Source organism: Chlorocebus sabaeus, chromosome 19, assembly GCF_047675955.1.
Source record: "Chlorocebus sabaeus isolate Y175 chromosome 19, mChlSab1.0.hap1, whole genome shotgun sequence".
Classification (NCBI taxonomy): domain Eukaryota; kingdom Metazoa; phylum Chordata; class Mammalia; order Primates; family Cercopithecidae; genus Chlorocebus; species Chlorocebus sabaeus.
Window position 1 is genome coordinate 28,664,770 of NC_132922.1, and position 16,826 is coordinate 28,681,595.

A 16,826-nucleotide genomic window follows, 5' to 3' on the forward strand; every position below is an offset into this window, starting at 1 on the left:
TTCTCATTGAGGCCTCAGTGTTTCCTACAGGGAGCTGTGGAGCTGGGAGGATTTTCAGGTCCTCCTATATTGAGGCAGAGTCTTGAGATGTTGACCTCAGGCAGTCATGAAACCTAACCTCGCTGAGGCAGGGCATAAACCTGGAGGAGTCTGTTTTCTGCCCCGGCTACCACGGGAGCCTGAGCTGAGCAGTTCTGGGGACTGATCTAGGACATTTGGGGCAAGGACTGGCCTGTCACCACCTATGGAAATCCAGAGCCAACTATGGATGTCTACCTCAGTCTGATGTTCCATACAGGCCCTATTTTCCCAAGTCACAGCTGAGTCACCAAAACACCAGTCCATCACATCACCCTAAATGAACTTCTGATGCACTTTCTGCAGACCCCGCCTGAAGCACTGGAGGGAGGGACAGGCTGGGGGCAGAGATTAAAGAAAATTGAACCAGATCTGCTTATGGCTTTGTTCATAGTACTCCTGGAGTTAGAGAAAGAGGGTGACACAGATGGAGAAAGGGTTTGTGTCTCACTTCCTTATCTGCCTGTGTCACTGTGTGCAGTGCTGCTGTCCCACACCTGACAGTAATAGTCAGCCTCATCCCCGGCTTGGGCTCTGTCGATGGTCAGGGTGGCGGTGTTCCCCGAGTTGGAGCCAGAGAATCGCTCAGGGATCCCAGAGGGCCGCTTGCTATCCTGATAGATGACCAGCACAGGGGCCTGGTCTGGCTTCTGCTGGTACCACTGCACATTTTTCCTTCCAATATTGTTTCCCCCACAAGTGATCCTGGCCATCTGTCCCAGGGCCACTGACACTGAGAGTGGCTGAGTCAGCTCATAGGAGGCCACAGAGCCTGCAAGAAAAGGGGAGAGAATAGAATAGACTTGAAACTGAGGGGCTCAGCCCAAGAACGCCTTCCCACCTGCCTGGCCTGAGTTTCAGGAATAAAAGTGTCCTCGGGATCATGAGCACAGAAGAACAGTATGGGGACATTTCACCCCCAGCAGCCCCTCCCCCTGCAGCAGGATCATGAGCATCCTGCATACCACAGGCAGGGCCCTGCTGAGGTAACTGTCAGGCCGGGCTGGACCCAGAGCCTTGGGACTGGGCAGGTGGCTGGGACACTGAGGGCAGCACCTGTAAAGTGAGCAAGGAGGCTCAGAAGGAGAGCGGTCCAGGCCATGGCTTAGGCACCCCCGATGCTGCTTCCTGAGGCCCAGGCTGGGCAGGTTCCTCCCAGGCCTCTCTTATTCCCTTGCTGAAGAGAGCAGCCTGTGATGCAAATTAGCAGAGTCAGGGCTGCTGCTGGAGGAGATCTGTGGTTTCCAGAGAAGGGCTCAGCCCCAAAGGATGCAGAGAAGGGGAGGAGTGGCCTTACACTCTCACCCTCAGCCTACAGTGTCTCCTTTACAAACTGGTTCCACAGTCTCTGTAGATATCTCCACACCACCCTGTGCTCAAACCCCCTCCTGGGCTCACTTGGTCATGGTACAGCTCATAGGTGACTTTGGGTGTTTTTCCTATGACATATGAAGCCCCTCCTATGGGATTGTCCCTGACTGTTGCAGGAGGTGGCCATAGAGTCACAGTGGTGACAGGGAAATTATCTGGGGTCCCCAGTCCCCTCTTCCATTCCATCCTGACTCAGGAGGGAGGTGGTGAATTTTGGTCTAGGCCTCTAGATGTGTCCTGATCATAAATAATTTGTGTCAGAGAGGAGATTTTGGGTGTAGGCCTAAATCCATTTTTGAAGACACTTTCCAGAACGTAATGTAAGGACCCTCTTTGTCCCCACTCTCCAGGTGACAGCACCTGCCTTGGATAGGTACAGGCCCCACCCCAGGGCACAGCTCCTCAGTGCTGGAGAAGAAGAAAATTTCTTGGTTGCCAAGTGCACACGGAGTATTGGAAGATCCATGGGATGCTGTAAGTTTCTGCGTCGGCTGTGAGCTCTAGGGCAGGTCATAGATGCTGTGCCCCAGTGTCCCCAGGGCGCTGTGAGGACCAGGGACAGATAAGGAGGTCAAGAAAAATGTTTGCTCCATGAGAGAATGAGAGGGGTCAGCAAACTGCAAGACTCCTGGAAGTCAATGTTTATTATGACTAAGGCGTCTTCAGTTGCTGGGGAAAACAAATCAAGGGATTAAAAACTTAATTAAGTCAACAGAAGGTTAGTGAGCAACTATTTTGTGCTTCACAAGGCAATCTAGAGCTGTGACTTGGCAGCTTTCCCAGGAGAGAGATGGGAATGCCCAGGACAGTGGAGATGGGGTGCAGCCAGGGACGGAGAAGCTGCCGTGTCTACAGGACAGGGGCTCCCAGGGCATAGGGCAGGGAGGGGGACATGTGTAACCTCAGGAAGGACAGTGTGTGTGACAGGGACAGCATTTTAGCACAACTGGGTGTGTGAGGAGAGGGTGTGTGGGGAAGTCAAGTGCCTGGACCTTTGTCAGGGAAACAGGAACATCTACAAGAGCTGAAGATAAAATTTGATTCTAGAATTTTTACATCAGTGTCAAGGATGATACTCTAGAAAAAGACAGACCTATTTCCCTCCAGGTGTCAGGTCATGGTCACTGACCCTCCCTGCATGTCAGCATCTCCTTGATGCCCAGGCCCACCCCATCCCCAGGTGGCTTTCCCAGGCGACTCTCTGCCGCCCCTCTGGTGGCTGCTCCATACTGGCTGCTGGAGGCTCAGGGGCCTCCTGGGTCCAGGCATAGGAACAGAACCTGCTGCTCAGGTCCCTGATGCCTTGATCCATGGACTGCTGGCCCCAGGGGAGGAATCCCTCTTCTCTGTGTGGCCCCTGCCTGACTCAAGACCAGGTAGAAGGGGCTCAGCTTACCCATGAAAATACAAAAAATATAGAAAGAGTGAAAGCAAACCCCCATCATATTGGAAAAGAGTAACCTGTAACAGGAGTGTGAGGGGAAGAGTCTGCTGTATGGGGATCTGAGAGGACGGCAGCAACCTGAGGAGATCTGGGACCCAGACCAATCTGTGTCTGATTTGATGTTGTCTTGTAAGTGAGGAGCTGGGGGCAGGTGTGTGGTGCGGGTCGGTGTGTGGTGCGGGCAGGTGTGCGGAGGGCAATTTCCTGGTTATGCTCAGCAATCTGGGAGGGGCTGAGCACACACACTCCCTGGTGGTCTCCAGGATGCACCTGCTGAGGCTGGGACTGATTAGACACAAGTGGGCTCAGCCCCGTCACTTGTTCCTGCTTACCTGGGGCTGAAGCCACTTAGAGTGCTGGTTAATCTGGCTCCACACTTCCCTCCCAGTGTCCATCATGCAGCCATGGCGAAATTAAGCTTCTGTTACTTCCATTGATCCTGGGTCACCATCAATGCACCAGCACAAGCAGGTTGATTGTTTTCTGGAAAGTTCTCTGGTAGTTTTCCTTTTGTTTCAGTTGTGCAGAGCTGACTGATGAGGCACCTGCCTTTCAGAGGACACGTGGTTGCTACCAGGCTCTTACTCTAGAGGAAGACAGAGCCCTTGGCTTAGCTGGGGTGTCTGCTGTGCCTGTGGGTAGGTAGGTGTTTGTAGAGAACAGGTTTTCTTGAATGTCACCATGCTTCGCAGCACCTCCACACCGTGGTATCACTAGGTCCTCACTGATCCTGAGATTCCTCCTGCTCTGGGCAAAACCTGCTGCTGCTAATTAACTTGCTTCCTCAGGCTGTTCCCTCAAAGTCACTTTGTGAACCTGAGTTTATTCCTCAGTTTGTTTTGAGAGTTAATAGCTATTAAAAGTCTCTCTCACCTTCACCCGTGTAATGGCTGTGATTGGCAGTGAAGGGCTTCCTCTTACAGAGCGTCTGCCAAGTGCTAGTGGCTTCGTGGTGGAGATTCGGTGCTGGAAATTCCATCTGCAGAATGAACAGCACCTTCAAGTTCCAAATCCATCTATAGACACTGGCCGCGTACACGTCAGTGCCTAAGGTCATCATCGGCTGCTATCTTCCTTCCATCGACTCAGTGCCCAAAAGTCATAATGCCCGTCCCTTTGATGGTTAAAACATAAAATGGACTCAACACTGGAACAAGGTTCTGCTGCACGCAATGAACATGGTCCAACTGTGCACCAGGAACTTGAGTTTTCCTGTGGAACTTTTTGCAAAATGCTTCATAAGCCTCGACTTCCAAGGAATGCTGTTGGATCAGAGAGAAATGGCAACCAAATGTGAACATGGGAAATTTCAGGGTCCTGAAAGGCAGGAAATTAAGCAACTATAAAAGAATCATTCTTGGCCGGGCGCGGTGGCTCAGGCCTATAATCCCAGCACTTTGGGAGGCTGAGACGGGCGGATCACGAGGTCAGGAGATCGAGACCATCCTGGCTAACACGGTGAAACCCCGTCTCTACTAAAAATACAAAAAACTAGCCGGGCGTAGTGGCGGGCGCCTATAGTCCCAGCTACTCGGGAGGCTGAGGCAGGAGAATGGCGTAAACCTGGGAGGTGGAGCTTGCAGTGAGCTGAGATCTGGCCACTGCACTCCACCCTGGGCGACAGAGCAGGACTCCGTCTCAAAAAAAAAAAAAAGAATCATTCTTGTGCGACTGGAGAATATGATATGGTTTGCATAGAAGAGTGCTATTAATATTCTCACTTGTGATAGAGAGAAAGAGAGAAGGACGACTATGGCAGACTGTCCACAGTTACCCCACCTAGGGAGAGGATCTGTATATATATGCGCTTGTGACAGTAATCTGTTAACTTTGATGTATACACATGATTTCACCAAAAAGCAGTTGTACTCTTAAAGAAGGAAACAAAAAGACTGAGAGATTCCGAGTGAGGAAAAAAAGCCCAGTGAACCTGGCCCTGGGGTCTGGGATGAGAGATCCCTCCTGAAAGAGGGTGCCAGCCTCACCCTGTAGGACCTACGCCTTGTGCCTGCAGCCCTGGGACATGGAGCAGAGGGGCAAGCCCTGCACTTGGAACCAAGGGTTTCTTAGTGAGTGCCTTAGAAAGCAGCCCAGACTCCAAAGATAAAATCCAAGCTATTAGGGAGCTGGAGACACACCCAATCAGGTCAGACCTACGGGGGCAGGTGCTGGGAACTTGGAGACTGTGAAAGATCACTGTTCCCTGAAGACAGTCCCCAGGTGGGACCAAAGGTTGGGTCTGCACTTCCTCTGCAGTCTCTGTGAAATGTCAGGACAAGAAGGGCCTCGAGGCCCACAGGGGCTGGGTCTCCTGTCCTCCTCAGGCCTCAGGTGCCCCATTAGAATGTGGGATCAACACATTTAGGAAACCAGAGGAGACACAGCCTCCACTAAGCTGCTTCTACCCAAGAAAAAGAGGAATTCCAGCAGGATTGCATCCTGTGAAACAGCTCTTTCCTTCCCTGTGTGATGTGTGATTACACATGGAGCCACGTGACACTTTATGGATTCCTAAAGTCCTCATGTGTACTACAAACCTGTAAAAGGTCCTTGCAGCTTTAATGAGCTTCCACCTGTACAGATTTTATTGAACACATGTAGGCCCTGAGAGTGGAAAAGCTGTTAGAATCTCCAGCCCTGCAGGGGCCAGGTTAGGACCAGAGAGGATACCTGACCCTGAGGCCTGACCTACAGCTGCTCAGAGGGCAGGTGCGAATGAGAGCCAGGCCGAGGTGGGACAGTTGTGTTGCAAGTCCTCATCTGTCTGTGTCACTGCGAGTCCCTGCCAGCTGCCCCCACTGCCACAATCTGAGGCACCATAGTAGCTTGGTCCCTGGCCTGGGCACTGCTGATAGGTTGGCCATGTTCCCTAGTTTGTGGCCTAAAAATTAAGGAGAGGTCTCTGAGGGCTGGTTGCTGTTATACTAGAGGACCATCATTGAGGCCTGGCTTGGCTTCTGCTTTTTCCAAAATGCGTGTTTATTCTGAGGTTATCTCCAGAGCATATGATCATGGTCATCTGTCCCAGGGCCACTGACACTGAGGGGAGCTGTCCCTGCATGTAGGAGGCACAGGGCTGGGCAGAGAGGAAGTTAGAGAGGGGTTGATAACAGAGACCCATTCCCAGAAGGTCCCAACACCGAGGCGGTGCCTGGTCTGAACTCCGGTTTTGGGCTGGCCATTTACGGAGCAATTTATTGAGTGATTTAATGGAAGATCTTTCACTGTTCGTAAAATGTCTTTTAAAATATTTCTACACTCTTGTCTTATAAAATTTCCATAGTGGAAATAACTAATGTTTCCTGTTCTCAATATAAAAATAGATTTCTCTTAGTGGTGCTAAAACTGAATTGGGTACCAAGATGTGGTTGACAGGATCCCAGGGTAGGCGGGGTCCAAGGAGTGCCATTTTAGTGCCTAAGACATGGTGGCTTGGTTACACTAATGCATAGCTGAGCCAACAAAGAATCAGAATAATCAGACAAGATCATGGATGTGGTCTAGGTGGTCCTAGCGTCCCTAGTCCTGAGGTAGGTGAGCAACCTCATTGTTATTTTTCTAAATGAGCAGAAAGCTCCATCAGAGAAAGACTGGGGGGGCTCCTGGGCCTCAGCAGGGGCTCTTCATGACTGTGGCCACAGAGCTCACCAATACTGCCAATGAGCTGAGTATTATCTGACCCCCAGTTCCAGGTGGCCATTTGCCGTGGCCTCCCCATCACATGGCCGGGCTGTACCTGAGACCTGATGGATCAAGGCCCAAATAAGTTGCATGAAGAGATGGCCAAATAGACATGGCCCAACTCCTGCCCCATGGCCATCCTCTCACCTTACAGCCTGGGCCTCCTGAGGGGCTCCCTGGGACCAGCTGCCTAAGAGGAGGTACTCAGGCTCAGCATACAGAGGTTTCTGCAGGACATACAGCCATCCCTGCTGTGGACAGTGCTAGTATCCCACCTGGCCTCTGGGCTTCCCTGAACAGCAGTGGTGGAGGAACACTCTCCTTAAGGCAGAACTTAGAGCAGTGTACCTGGTTCATGTCATCTGCAAAGAGAGATGGGCAGAGGTTCCTAATTCATGGGCTGTGACTCAGGGACTTGGAAGATGATCAAAGATGTTCAGGGACACAGGAAATACAATCAGAATATTGATCACAACTGTGTCTGAGGGAGAGATGTGTGAGCAAGCAGAAAGCATGAGGATATTCATTTCCTATGTGAATATTTTGTAAAGACATGAGAAGGAATTGATTTTGCTAAACAGGTTGGTAGGATGGGTGACTCTGCAGACACCTGGAAGTCCGCCCCAACCACTGCTGTCATTGCCCAATTGGCTCAATAGCGAATGCTCCATGGTTGCAGAAAAGGAGGCTGTCCATGGGCTCATCAAAGTGGACTGCCACTCACTAGAGCTGACCTGGCTGTAGCTACTGCTGAGTGACCATCTGCCAACAGCAAAGACCAACAGGAAGATCCCTATAGGATGCCAGTTGATATTAATTTCATTAAAGCTGTTCCATCATGGCAGGGATAGCTCTTTGCTCTTGCCAGAATGGACACTTAGTATAGATAGGAATTTGATTTCTTTGACGGCAATACTTCTGCCAAACCTTTTATCTCTGGATTACAGAATGCTTCACCCACCATGATGGCATTCCACAGGGGGCTTTGACCAAGGAACTCAAATCACAGCAAATAAACAGCAACCATGGGCCCATCCTCATGGCGTTCAAGTGTCTTACCATCTTCACCAATATTCTGTGGCATCTGGCTTATATGAATGGCTTAGTGTCTGCTTGAAGACGAAGTTACTGTGGCAGCAGGATGGCAAAAACATGTAGAGTTGGACAACGTCTTAGGATGGGACAGGCACTATATAGCAGTGCCCAATATGCACTATTTCTCCCACAGTCAGGATCCATGAGTCCAGGAATCAAGGAAGAAATTGTAGTGGCTCCACTCAAAAACATCCTTAGTGATCCATTAGCAAAATTTAATGTCCTCCCCAACAACCTCAGGCTCTGTGAGTCTAGAGTCTTAGTTGCACTGAGAAATGCTTCTTCCAAGAGTAAAGCAACAACTGCATTGAACTGAGAGCTAAAAGTTTCCCCTGTCACTATGGGGTTTTCATGCCTACATGGATGTCCCGCTATGTCTACCTTTCCACTCATACTCTCCATTCACAACTCAAACCATGGGCAAGGAAACACAGGACAGTCTGGCCCTGCCAGGCCCAAATCCACTCCTGACTCATTCCTGTAAAGTCTGCCCAGAGAAGAAGAGGGAAAGGCAGCTTAGGGATCTCCTAGCCAGGTGAACTCTGCCAGACCTGCTTATGGCTTGGTCCACAGCCATCCTGGGGCTGGAGGGAGAGGATAAAATAGATGAAGAAGGGGTTTATGTCTCACTTCCCCATCTGCCAGTGTCACTGTGCTGATTACCACTGCTGTCTGCTGAGTAACAGTAGTAGTCAGCTTCATCCTCCACCTGGGCCCCACTGATAGTCAAGGTGGCCACTGTCCCTGAGCTGGAGCCAGAGAATCTCTCAGGGATCCCAGAGGGCCGTTTGCTGTCCTCATAGATGATCAGCACAGGGGACTGGCCTGGCTTCTGCTGGAACCAATAAGCGTAATTGTCTGGCAATGCATCTCCAGAGCAGGTGATCCTGGCCGTCTGTCCTGGGGACACTGACACCGAGGGTGGCTGTGTCAGCTCATAGGAGGCCACAGAGCCTGCAAGGAAAACAGGAGAGGGGGTTTAAAGATGAAGAGCCCATTCCCAGGGATCCCACCCTGAGGCTGTATCTGGGCTTAGCACAGGGTTCAGGGCAGGGCCAACTTGGGGTCTATGGGGACTGAGCCTGGGTCAGGGCCTAGGAGCAGCACCTGTGCAGAAAGTGAGGAGGGGGAGTAGAAGAGGAATCCAGGCCATGGTGAGACACCCAGAGCTCTGCCTCCTGAGCCTACAGCACAGCTGGGCTCCCTAGTCTTCTCTTATTCCTTCCCAGGCCCTATGGGGCAGTAAGTGCTTGTTGTTCATGCAAATTTCTATCTTCTGGGACTCCTCATTGAAAGATGTCACTCAAACTAGCTGTGGGGGCAGCACAGGTGACTGAAGAAGAAGAAGTTGGGTCTTTGGTCAGAAAATTATCCTCGACCTCTGAGGCCTGTGATCACAGTCACCTTCCTGGGGACTGGCCATATGACCACTGTCCCAAACCTCTCTGACCTGTGGTCTGTCCTGGGCCCTGCTCAGCAGGGCTGCGGGCCTTCTAGGAACCTGACATGGGGCTGAGTTGGGCCCTGCTGAGAGATCATTGATGACACCTGACTCAGCAACAGGTAGACCAGAGAACCACCATATTCCCCCTCCTTCATTTCCTCTCTGGGTCCCCCAGAATTGCTTAGTCCCATCCTGGTCATTTCATCTAAATAATGTACTGTGTCATCAGGATACTTGTTAATTATTTCAGTAGGAGCAGTTGGGTCATTTAAGCAACCACACACCCTTGTGGTGTCATTGGGACATCTGCTCTCATTTCAGCCATGGTGCTGCTCCTTCTAGGCCTTTCCCCATCCTCATATAGACCAGCCATTGCCATTCTCAGCTCTTCCATTATTTATTTATTTATTTCTATGATTATTTTATGTAAACTTGTAAAAGGCACCAGAAAATCATCGGGGTTCTCAGTCCAGTGTGGTTTTCTGGTGCTTTTTACAAGTTTACATGAAATATTGATGGGAAATTCAGCTTTAGGCCCAGTGGTCTCTGCAAACATCCCAGGGACACAGCCTTTGCACAGAGTGTGAGTTCTGGATAATGGGTGGTGCCCGGTCTCTACAATGCGGCAGACTCTGTCACTGAGCCAAGGACAGCCTCGCGGTCAGAGCTGTGGCCTGAGGCAGATGAGAATCCCCTTCTCTCCAGAAAGCATCTCCTCCAGGAAGCTGGGGATGCCCCATCCAGGAACCAGGGCCCTGAGTGTGCCACCCCACCCGCCTGAGACTCCGCTGAGCGCAGGGGCTGCCCCCTGAGTCAGAGTCAGCCTGGACCTGGAAGGAGAGGCAGAGGGAGGAGGGATCGGGCGTCCCCGGAAGTGCCCAGGATAGAGGGTTCACCTCCCCAGGACACTAGTGGAGAGGGAGGGGCAAGGCCCTGAGAGTGGCAGGAGGCTCAGGTGGCCATCCTGGGTGAAGGACTCGAGCCCTGGGAGCCCCATCCTCTCACACTGGACCCCCTCCTAGAGCACCTCGACCTTGGAGCATCTTCCAGGGAATCCCAGCACTGTGGGAGCTGCCCAGGCTGACACCTGGGCCCAGGCGCCTCCAGCTGCATTTCCCAGGTGAGGCTCTCACTGTGCCCTGGCTTCTGTCAGTGTCCTGGGTGATACTGTGTGAGTCTGACCTTCAGAACATGGTCACTGTAGCCAGAAGCAATAGGATGGACTGTCTTGACTTCCAATCCTGGGACTGAACCTTGGACACTTGTAGAGCTCCCAGGGCTGCCTACCCCTAAGCTCCACTGGGGCAGCCCCAGTCTCTGTCCCGGCTGCTCCTGGCTGCAGCTCTGCTGCCCCCTGCTGGTGGACGAGACCGAGCCCAGGAGAACTTTTCTCCTCCCGGTGACCCCACAGTACCTGCCACCTGGGAGGGTGGGGACAAAGGAGTCCAGCCTCACTTTGAGCCAGTGTGATCCACTGTGGTTTTCTCAGGTCAGCACAGAAAGGTCGTGTATATGGTTTCAGGAAGGTGGGGAGGTGCAATTCCCATAATGGAGTCTTGCGCTGAAATGTTCTTTGGTCCATGGTTTATTATTATTATTATTATTATTATTATTATTATTGTACTTTAAGTTCTAGGGTACATGTGCATAACGTGCAGGTTTGTTACATATGTATACTTGTGCCATGTTGGTGTGCTGCACCAATCAACTCATCAGCACCCATCAACTGGTCATTTACATGAGGTATAACTCCCAAAGCAATCCCTCCCCGCTCCCCCCTCCCCATGATAGGCCCTGGTGTGTGATGTTCCCCTTCCCAAGTCCAAGTGGTCTCATTGTTCAGTTCCCACCTATGAGTGAGAACATACGGTGTTTGGTTTTCTGTTCTTGTGATAGTTTGCTAAGAATGATGGTTTCCAGCTGCATCCATGTCCCTACAAAGGACACAAACTCATCCTTTTTTATGGTTGCATAGTATTCCATGGTGTATATGTGCCACATTTTCTTAATCCAGTCTGTCACTGATGGACATTTGGGTTGATTCCAAGTCTTTGCTATTGTGAATAGTGCCGCAATAAACATACGTGTGCATGTGTCTTTATAGCAGCATGATTTATAATCCTTTGGGTATATACCCAGTAATGGGATGGCTGGGTCATATGGTACATCTAGTTCTAGATCCTTGAGGAATCGCCATACTGTTTTCCATAATGGTTGAACTAGTTTACAATCCCACCAACAGTGTAAAAGTGTTCCTATTTCTCCACATCCTCTCCAGCACGTTGCTTCCTGACTTTTTAATGATCGCCATTCTAACTGGTGTGAGATGGTATCTCATTGTGGTTTTGATTTGCATTTCTCTGATGGCCAGTGATGATGAGCATTTTTTCATGTGTCTGTTGGCTGTATGAATGTCTTCTTTTGAGAAATGTCTGTTCATATCCTTTGCCCACTTTTTGATGGGGTTGTTTGTTTTTTTCTTGTAAATTTGTTTGAGTTCTTTGTAGGTTCTGGATATTAGCCCTTTGTCAGATGAGTTGATTGCAAAAATTTTCTCCCATTCTTTAGGTTGCCTGTTGACTCTGATGGTAGTTTCTTTTGCTGTGCAGAAGCTCTTTAGTTTAATGAGATCCCATTTGTCAATTTTGGCTTTTGCTGCCGTTGCTTTTGGTGTTTTAGACATGAAGTCTTTGCCCATGCCTATGTCCTGAATGGTACTACCTAGGTTTTCCTCTAGGGTTTTTATGGTATTAGGTCTAACATTTAAGTCTGTAGTCCATCTTGAATTAATTTTCGTATAAGGAGTAAGGAAAGGATCCAGTTTCAGCTTTCTACTTATGGCTAGCCAATTTTCCCAGCAGCATTTATTAAATACGGAATCCTTTCCCCATTTCTTGTTTTTGTCAGGTTTGTCAAAGATCAGATGGCTGTAGATGTGTGGTATTATTTCTGAGGACTCTGTTCTGTTCCATTGGTCTATATCTCTGTTTTGGTACCAGTACCATGCTGTTTTGGTTACTGTAGCCTTGTAGTATAGTTTGAAGTCAGGTAGCATGATGCCTCCAGCTTTGTTCTTTTGACTTAGGATTGTCTTGGAGATGCAGGCTCTTTTTTGGTTCCATATGAACTTTAAAGCAGTTTTTTCCAATTGAAGAAACTCATTGGTAGCTTGATGGGGATGGCATTGAATCTATAAATAACCTTGGGCAGTATGGCCATTTTCACGATATTGATTCTTCCTATCCATGAGCATGGTATGTTCTTCCATTTGTTTGTGTCCTCTTTTATTTCACTGAGCAGTGGTTTGTAGTTCTCCTTGAAGAGGTCCTTTACATCCCTTGTAAGTTGGATTCCTAGGTATTTTATTCTCTTTGAAGCAATTGTGAATGGAAGTTCATTCATGATTTGGCTCTCTGTCTGTTACTGGTGTATAAGAATGCTTGTGATTTTTGCACATTAATTTTGTATCCTGAGACTGCTGAAGTTGCTTATCAGCTTAAGGAGATTTTGGGCTGAGACAATGGGATTTTCTTTTTTTTTTTTTTTTTTTTTTTTTTTGAGACGGAGTCTTGCTCTGTCACCCAGGCTGGAGTGCAGTGGCGCGATCTCGGCTCACTGCAAGCTCCGCCTCCTGGGTTTACGCCATTCTCCTGCCTCAGCCTCCTGAGTAGCTGGGACTACAGGCGCCCGCCACCTCGCCTGGCTAGTTTTTTGTATTTTTAGTAGAGACGGGGTTTCACCGTGTTAGCCAGGATGGTCTCGATCTCCTGACCTTGTGATCCGCCCGCCTCGGCCTCCCAAAGTGCTGGGATTACAGGCTTGAGCCACCGCACCTGGCCGACAAAGGGATTTTCTAAATATACAATCATGTCATCTGCAAACAGGGACAATTTGACTTCTTCTTTTCCTAACTGAATACCCTTGATTTCTTTCTCTTGCCTGATTGCCCTAGCCAGAACTTCCAACACTATGTTGAATAGGAGTGGTGAGAGAGGGCATCCCTGTCTTGTGCCAGTTTTCAAAGGGAATTTTTCCAGTTTTTGCCCATTCAGTATGATATTGGCTGTGGGTTTGTCATAAATAGCTCTTATTATTTTGAGGTACGTTCCATCAATACCGAATTTATTGAGCGTTTTTAGCATGAAGGGCTGTTGAATTTTGTCAAAAGCCTTTTCTGCATCTATTGAGATAATCATGTGGTTCTTGTCTTTGATTCTGTTTATATGCTGGATTATGTTTATTGATTTGCAAATGTTGAACCAGCCTTGCATCCCTGGGATGAAGCCCACTTGATCATGGTGGATAAGCTTTTTGATGTGCTGCTGAATCCGGTTTGCCAGTATTTTATTGAGGATTTTTGCATCGATGTTCATCAGGGATATTGGTCTAAAATTCTCTTTTTTTGTTGTGTCTCTGCCAGGCTTTGGTATCAGGATGATGTTGGCCTCATAAAATGAGTTAGGGAGGATTCCCTCTTTTTCTATTGATTGGAATAGTTTCAGAAGGAATGGTACCAGCTCCTCCTTGTACCTCTGGTAGAATTCAGCTGTGAATCCATCTGGTCCTGGACTTTTTTTCGTTGGTAGGCTATTAATTATTGCCTCAATTTCAGAGCCTGCTATTGGTCTATTCAGGGATTCAACTTCTTCCTGGTTTAGTCTTGGAAGAGTGTACGTGTCCAGGAAATTGTCCATTTCTTCTAGATTTTCTAGTTTATTTGCGTAGAGGTGTTTATAGTATTCTCTGATGGTAGTTTGTATTTCTGTGGGGTCGGTGGTGATATCCCCTTTATCATTTTTTATTGCATCTGTTTGATTCTTCTCTCTTTTCTTCTTTATTAGTCTTGCTAGCGGTCTGTCAATTTTGTTGATCTTTTCAAAAAACCATCTCCTGGATTCATTGATTTTTTGGAGGGTTTTTTGTGTCTCTATCTCCTTCAGTTCTGCTCTGATCTTAGTTATTTCTTGCCTTCTGCTAGCTTTTGAATGCGTTTGCTCTTGCTTCTCTAGTTCTTTTAATTGTGATGTTAGAGTGTCAATTTTAGATCTTTCCTGCTTTCTCTTGTGGGCATTTAGTGCTATAAATTTCCCTCTACACACTGCTTTAAATGTGTCCCAGAGATTCTGGTATGTTGTATCTTTGTTCTCATTGGTTTCAAAGAACATCTTTATTTCTGCCTTCATTTCGTTATGTACCCAGTAGTCATTCAGGAGCAGGTTGTTCAGTTTCCATGTAGTTGAGCGGTTTTGATTGAGTTTCTTAGTCCTGAGTTCTAGTTTGATTGCACTGTGGTCTGAGAGACAGTTTGTTATAATTTCTGTTCTTGTACATTTGCTGAGGAGTGCTTTACTTCCAATTATGTGGTCAATTTTGGAATAAGTGCGATGTGGTGCTGAGAAGAATGTATATTCTGTTGATTTGGGGTGGAGAGTTCTATAGATGTCTATTAGGTTTGCTTGCTGCAGAGATGAGTTCAATTCCTGGATATCCTTGTTAACTTTCTGTCTTGTTGATCTGTCTAATGTTGACAGTGGAGTGTTGAAGTCTCCCATTATTATTGTATGGGAGTCTAAGTCTCTTTGTAAGTCTCTAAGGACTTGCTTTATGAATCTGGGTGCTCCTGTATTGGGTGCATATATATTTAGGATAGTTAGCTCTTCCTGTTGAATTGATCCTTTTACCATTATGTAATGGCCTTCTTTGTCTCTTTTGATCTTTGATGGTTTAAAGTCTGTTTTATCAGAGACTAGTATTGCAACCCCTGCTTTTTTTTGTTCTCCATTTGCTTGGTAAATCTTCCTTCATCCCTTTATTTTGAGCCTATGTATGTCTCTGCGTGTGAGATGGGTCTCCTGAATACAGCAGACTGATGGGTCTTGACTCTTTATCCAGTTTGCCAGTCTGTGTCTTTTAATTGGAGCATTTAGTCCATTTACATTTAAGGTTAAGATTGTTATGTGTGAACTTGATCCTGCCATTATGATATTAACTGGTTATTTTGCACGTTAGTTGATGCAGTTTCTTCCTAGCCTAAATGGTCTTTACATTTTGGCATGTTTTTGCAATGGCTGGTACCGGTTGTTCCTTTCCATGTTTAGTGCTTCCTTCAGGGTCTCTTGTAAGGCAGGCCTAGTGGTGACAAAATCTCTAAGCATTTGCTTATCTGTAAAGGATTTTGTTTCTCCTTCACTTACGAAACTTAGTTTGGCTGGATATGAAATTCTGGGTTTAAAATTCTTTTCTTTAAGAATGTTGAATATTGGTCCCCACTCTCTTCTGGCTTGTAGAGTTTCTGCCGAGAGATCTGCTGTTAGTCTGATGGGCTTCCCTTTGTGGGTAACCCGACCTTTCTCTCTGGCTGCCCTTAAGATTTTTTCCTTCATTTCAACTTTGGTGACTCTGGCAATTATTTGTCTTGGAGTTGCTCTTCTCGAGGAGTATCTTTGTGGTGTTCTCTGTATTTCCTGGATTTGAATGTTGGCCTGCCCTACTAGGTTGGGGAAGTTCTCCTGGATGATATCCTGAAGAGTGTTTTCCAACTTGGTTCCATTTTCCCCCTCACTTTCAGGCACCCCAATCAGACGCAGATTTGGTCTTTTTACATAATCCCATACTTCTTGCAGGCTTTGTTCATTTCTTTTTCTTCTTTTTTCTTTTGGTTTCTCTTCTCGCTTCATTTCGTTCATTTGATCCTCAATCACTGATACTCTTTCTTCCAGTTGATCGAGTCGGTTACTGAAGCTTGTGCATTTGTCACGTATTTCTCATGTCATGGTTTTCATCTCTTTCATTTCGTTTATGACCTTCTCTGCATTAATTACTCTAGCCATCAATTCTTCCACTTTTTTTTCAAGATTTTTAGTTTCTTTGCGCTGGGTACGTAATTCCTCCTTTAGCTCTGAGAAGTTTGATGGACTGAAGCCTTCTTCTCTCATCTCGTCAAAGTCATTCTCCGACCAGCTTTGATCTGTTGCTGGCGATGAGCTGCGCTCCTTTGCTGGGGGAGATGCGCTCTTATTTTTTGAATTTCCAGCTTTTCTGCCCTGCTTTTTCCCCATCTTTGTGGTTTTATCTGCCTCTGGTCTTTGATGATGATGGTGACGTATTGATGGGGTTTTGGTGTAGGTGTCCTTCCTGTTTGATAGTTTTCCTTCTAACAGTCAGGACCCTCAGCTGTAGGTCTGTTGGAAATTGCTTGAGGTCCACTCCAGACCCTGTTTGCCTGGGTATCAGCAGCAGAGGCTGCAGAAGATAGAATATTGCTGAACAGCGAGTGTACCTGTCTGATTCTTGCTTTGGAGGCTTCCTCTCAGGGGTGTACTCCACCCTGTGAGGTGTGGGGTGTCAGACTGCCCCTAGTGGGGGATGTCTCCCAGTTAGGCTACTCAGGGGTCAGGGACCCACTTGAGCAGGCAGTCTGTCCCTTCTCAGATCTCAGCCTCTGTGTTGGGAGATCCACTGCTCTCTTCAAAGCTGTCAGACAGAGTCGTTTGCATCTGCAGAGGTTTCTGCTGCTTTTGTTGTTGTTTACTGTGCCCTGTCCCCAGAGGTGGAGTCTACAGAGACAGGCAGGTTTCCTTGAGCTGCTGTGAGCTCCACCCAGTTCGAGCTTCCCAGCAGCTTTGTTTACCTACTTAAGCCTCAGCAATGGCGGGCACCCCTCCCCCAGCCTCGCTGCTGCCTTGCTGGGAGATCACAGACTGCTGTGCTAGC

At 48.0% G+C, this 16,826-nt stretch overlaps 1 long non-coding RNA gene and 2 gene segments (V, D, J or C); 1 reads left to right on the forward strand and 2 right to left on the reverse strand.

The window, feature by feature from the left end:
- The window catches only part of LOC119618181 (immunoglobulin lambda-1 light chain-like), a 384,505-nt gene that overhangs the window by 209,522 nt on the left and 158,157 nt on the right, over positions 1-16,826 (reverse strand).
- Positions 1-16,826, forward strand: part of LOC140709137 (uncharacterized) — a 115,727-nt gene that overhangs the window by 76,887 nt on the left and 22,014 nt on the right. The gene's annotated exons all lie outside the window — the stretch shown is intronic.
- Positions 3,979-8,870, reverse strand: LOC119622526 (immunoglobulin lambda variable 3-10-like). The segment is given in 4 exon segments: positions 3,979-4,155; positions 6,815-6,936; positions 8,300-8,623; positions 8,777-8,870. Coding segments are annotated over 4 exon segments (669 nt in total).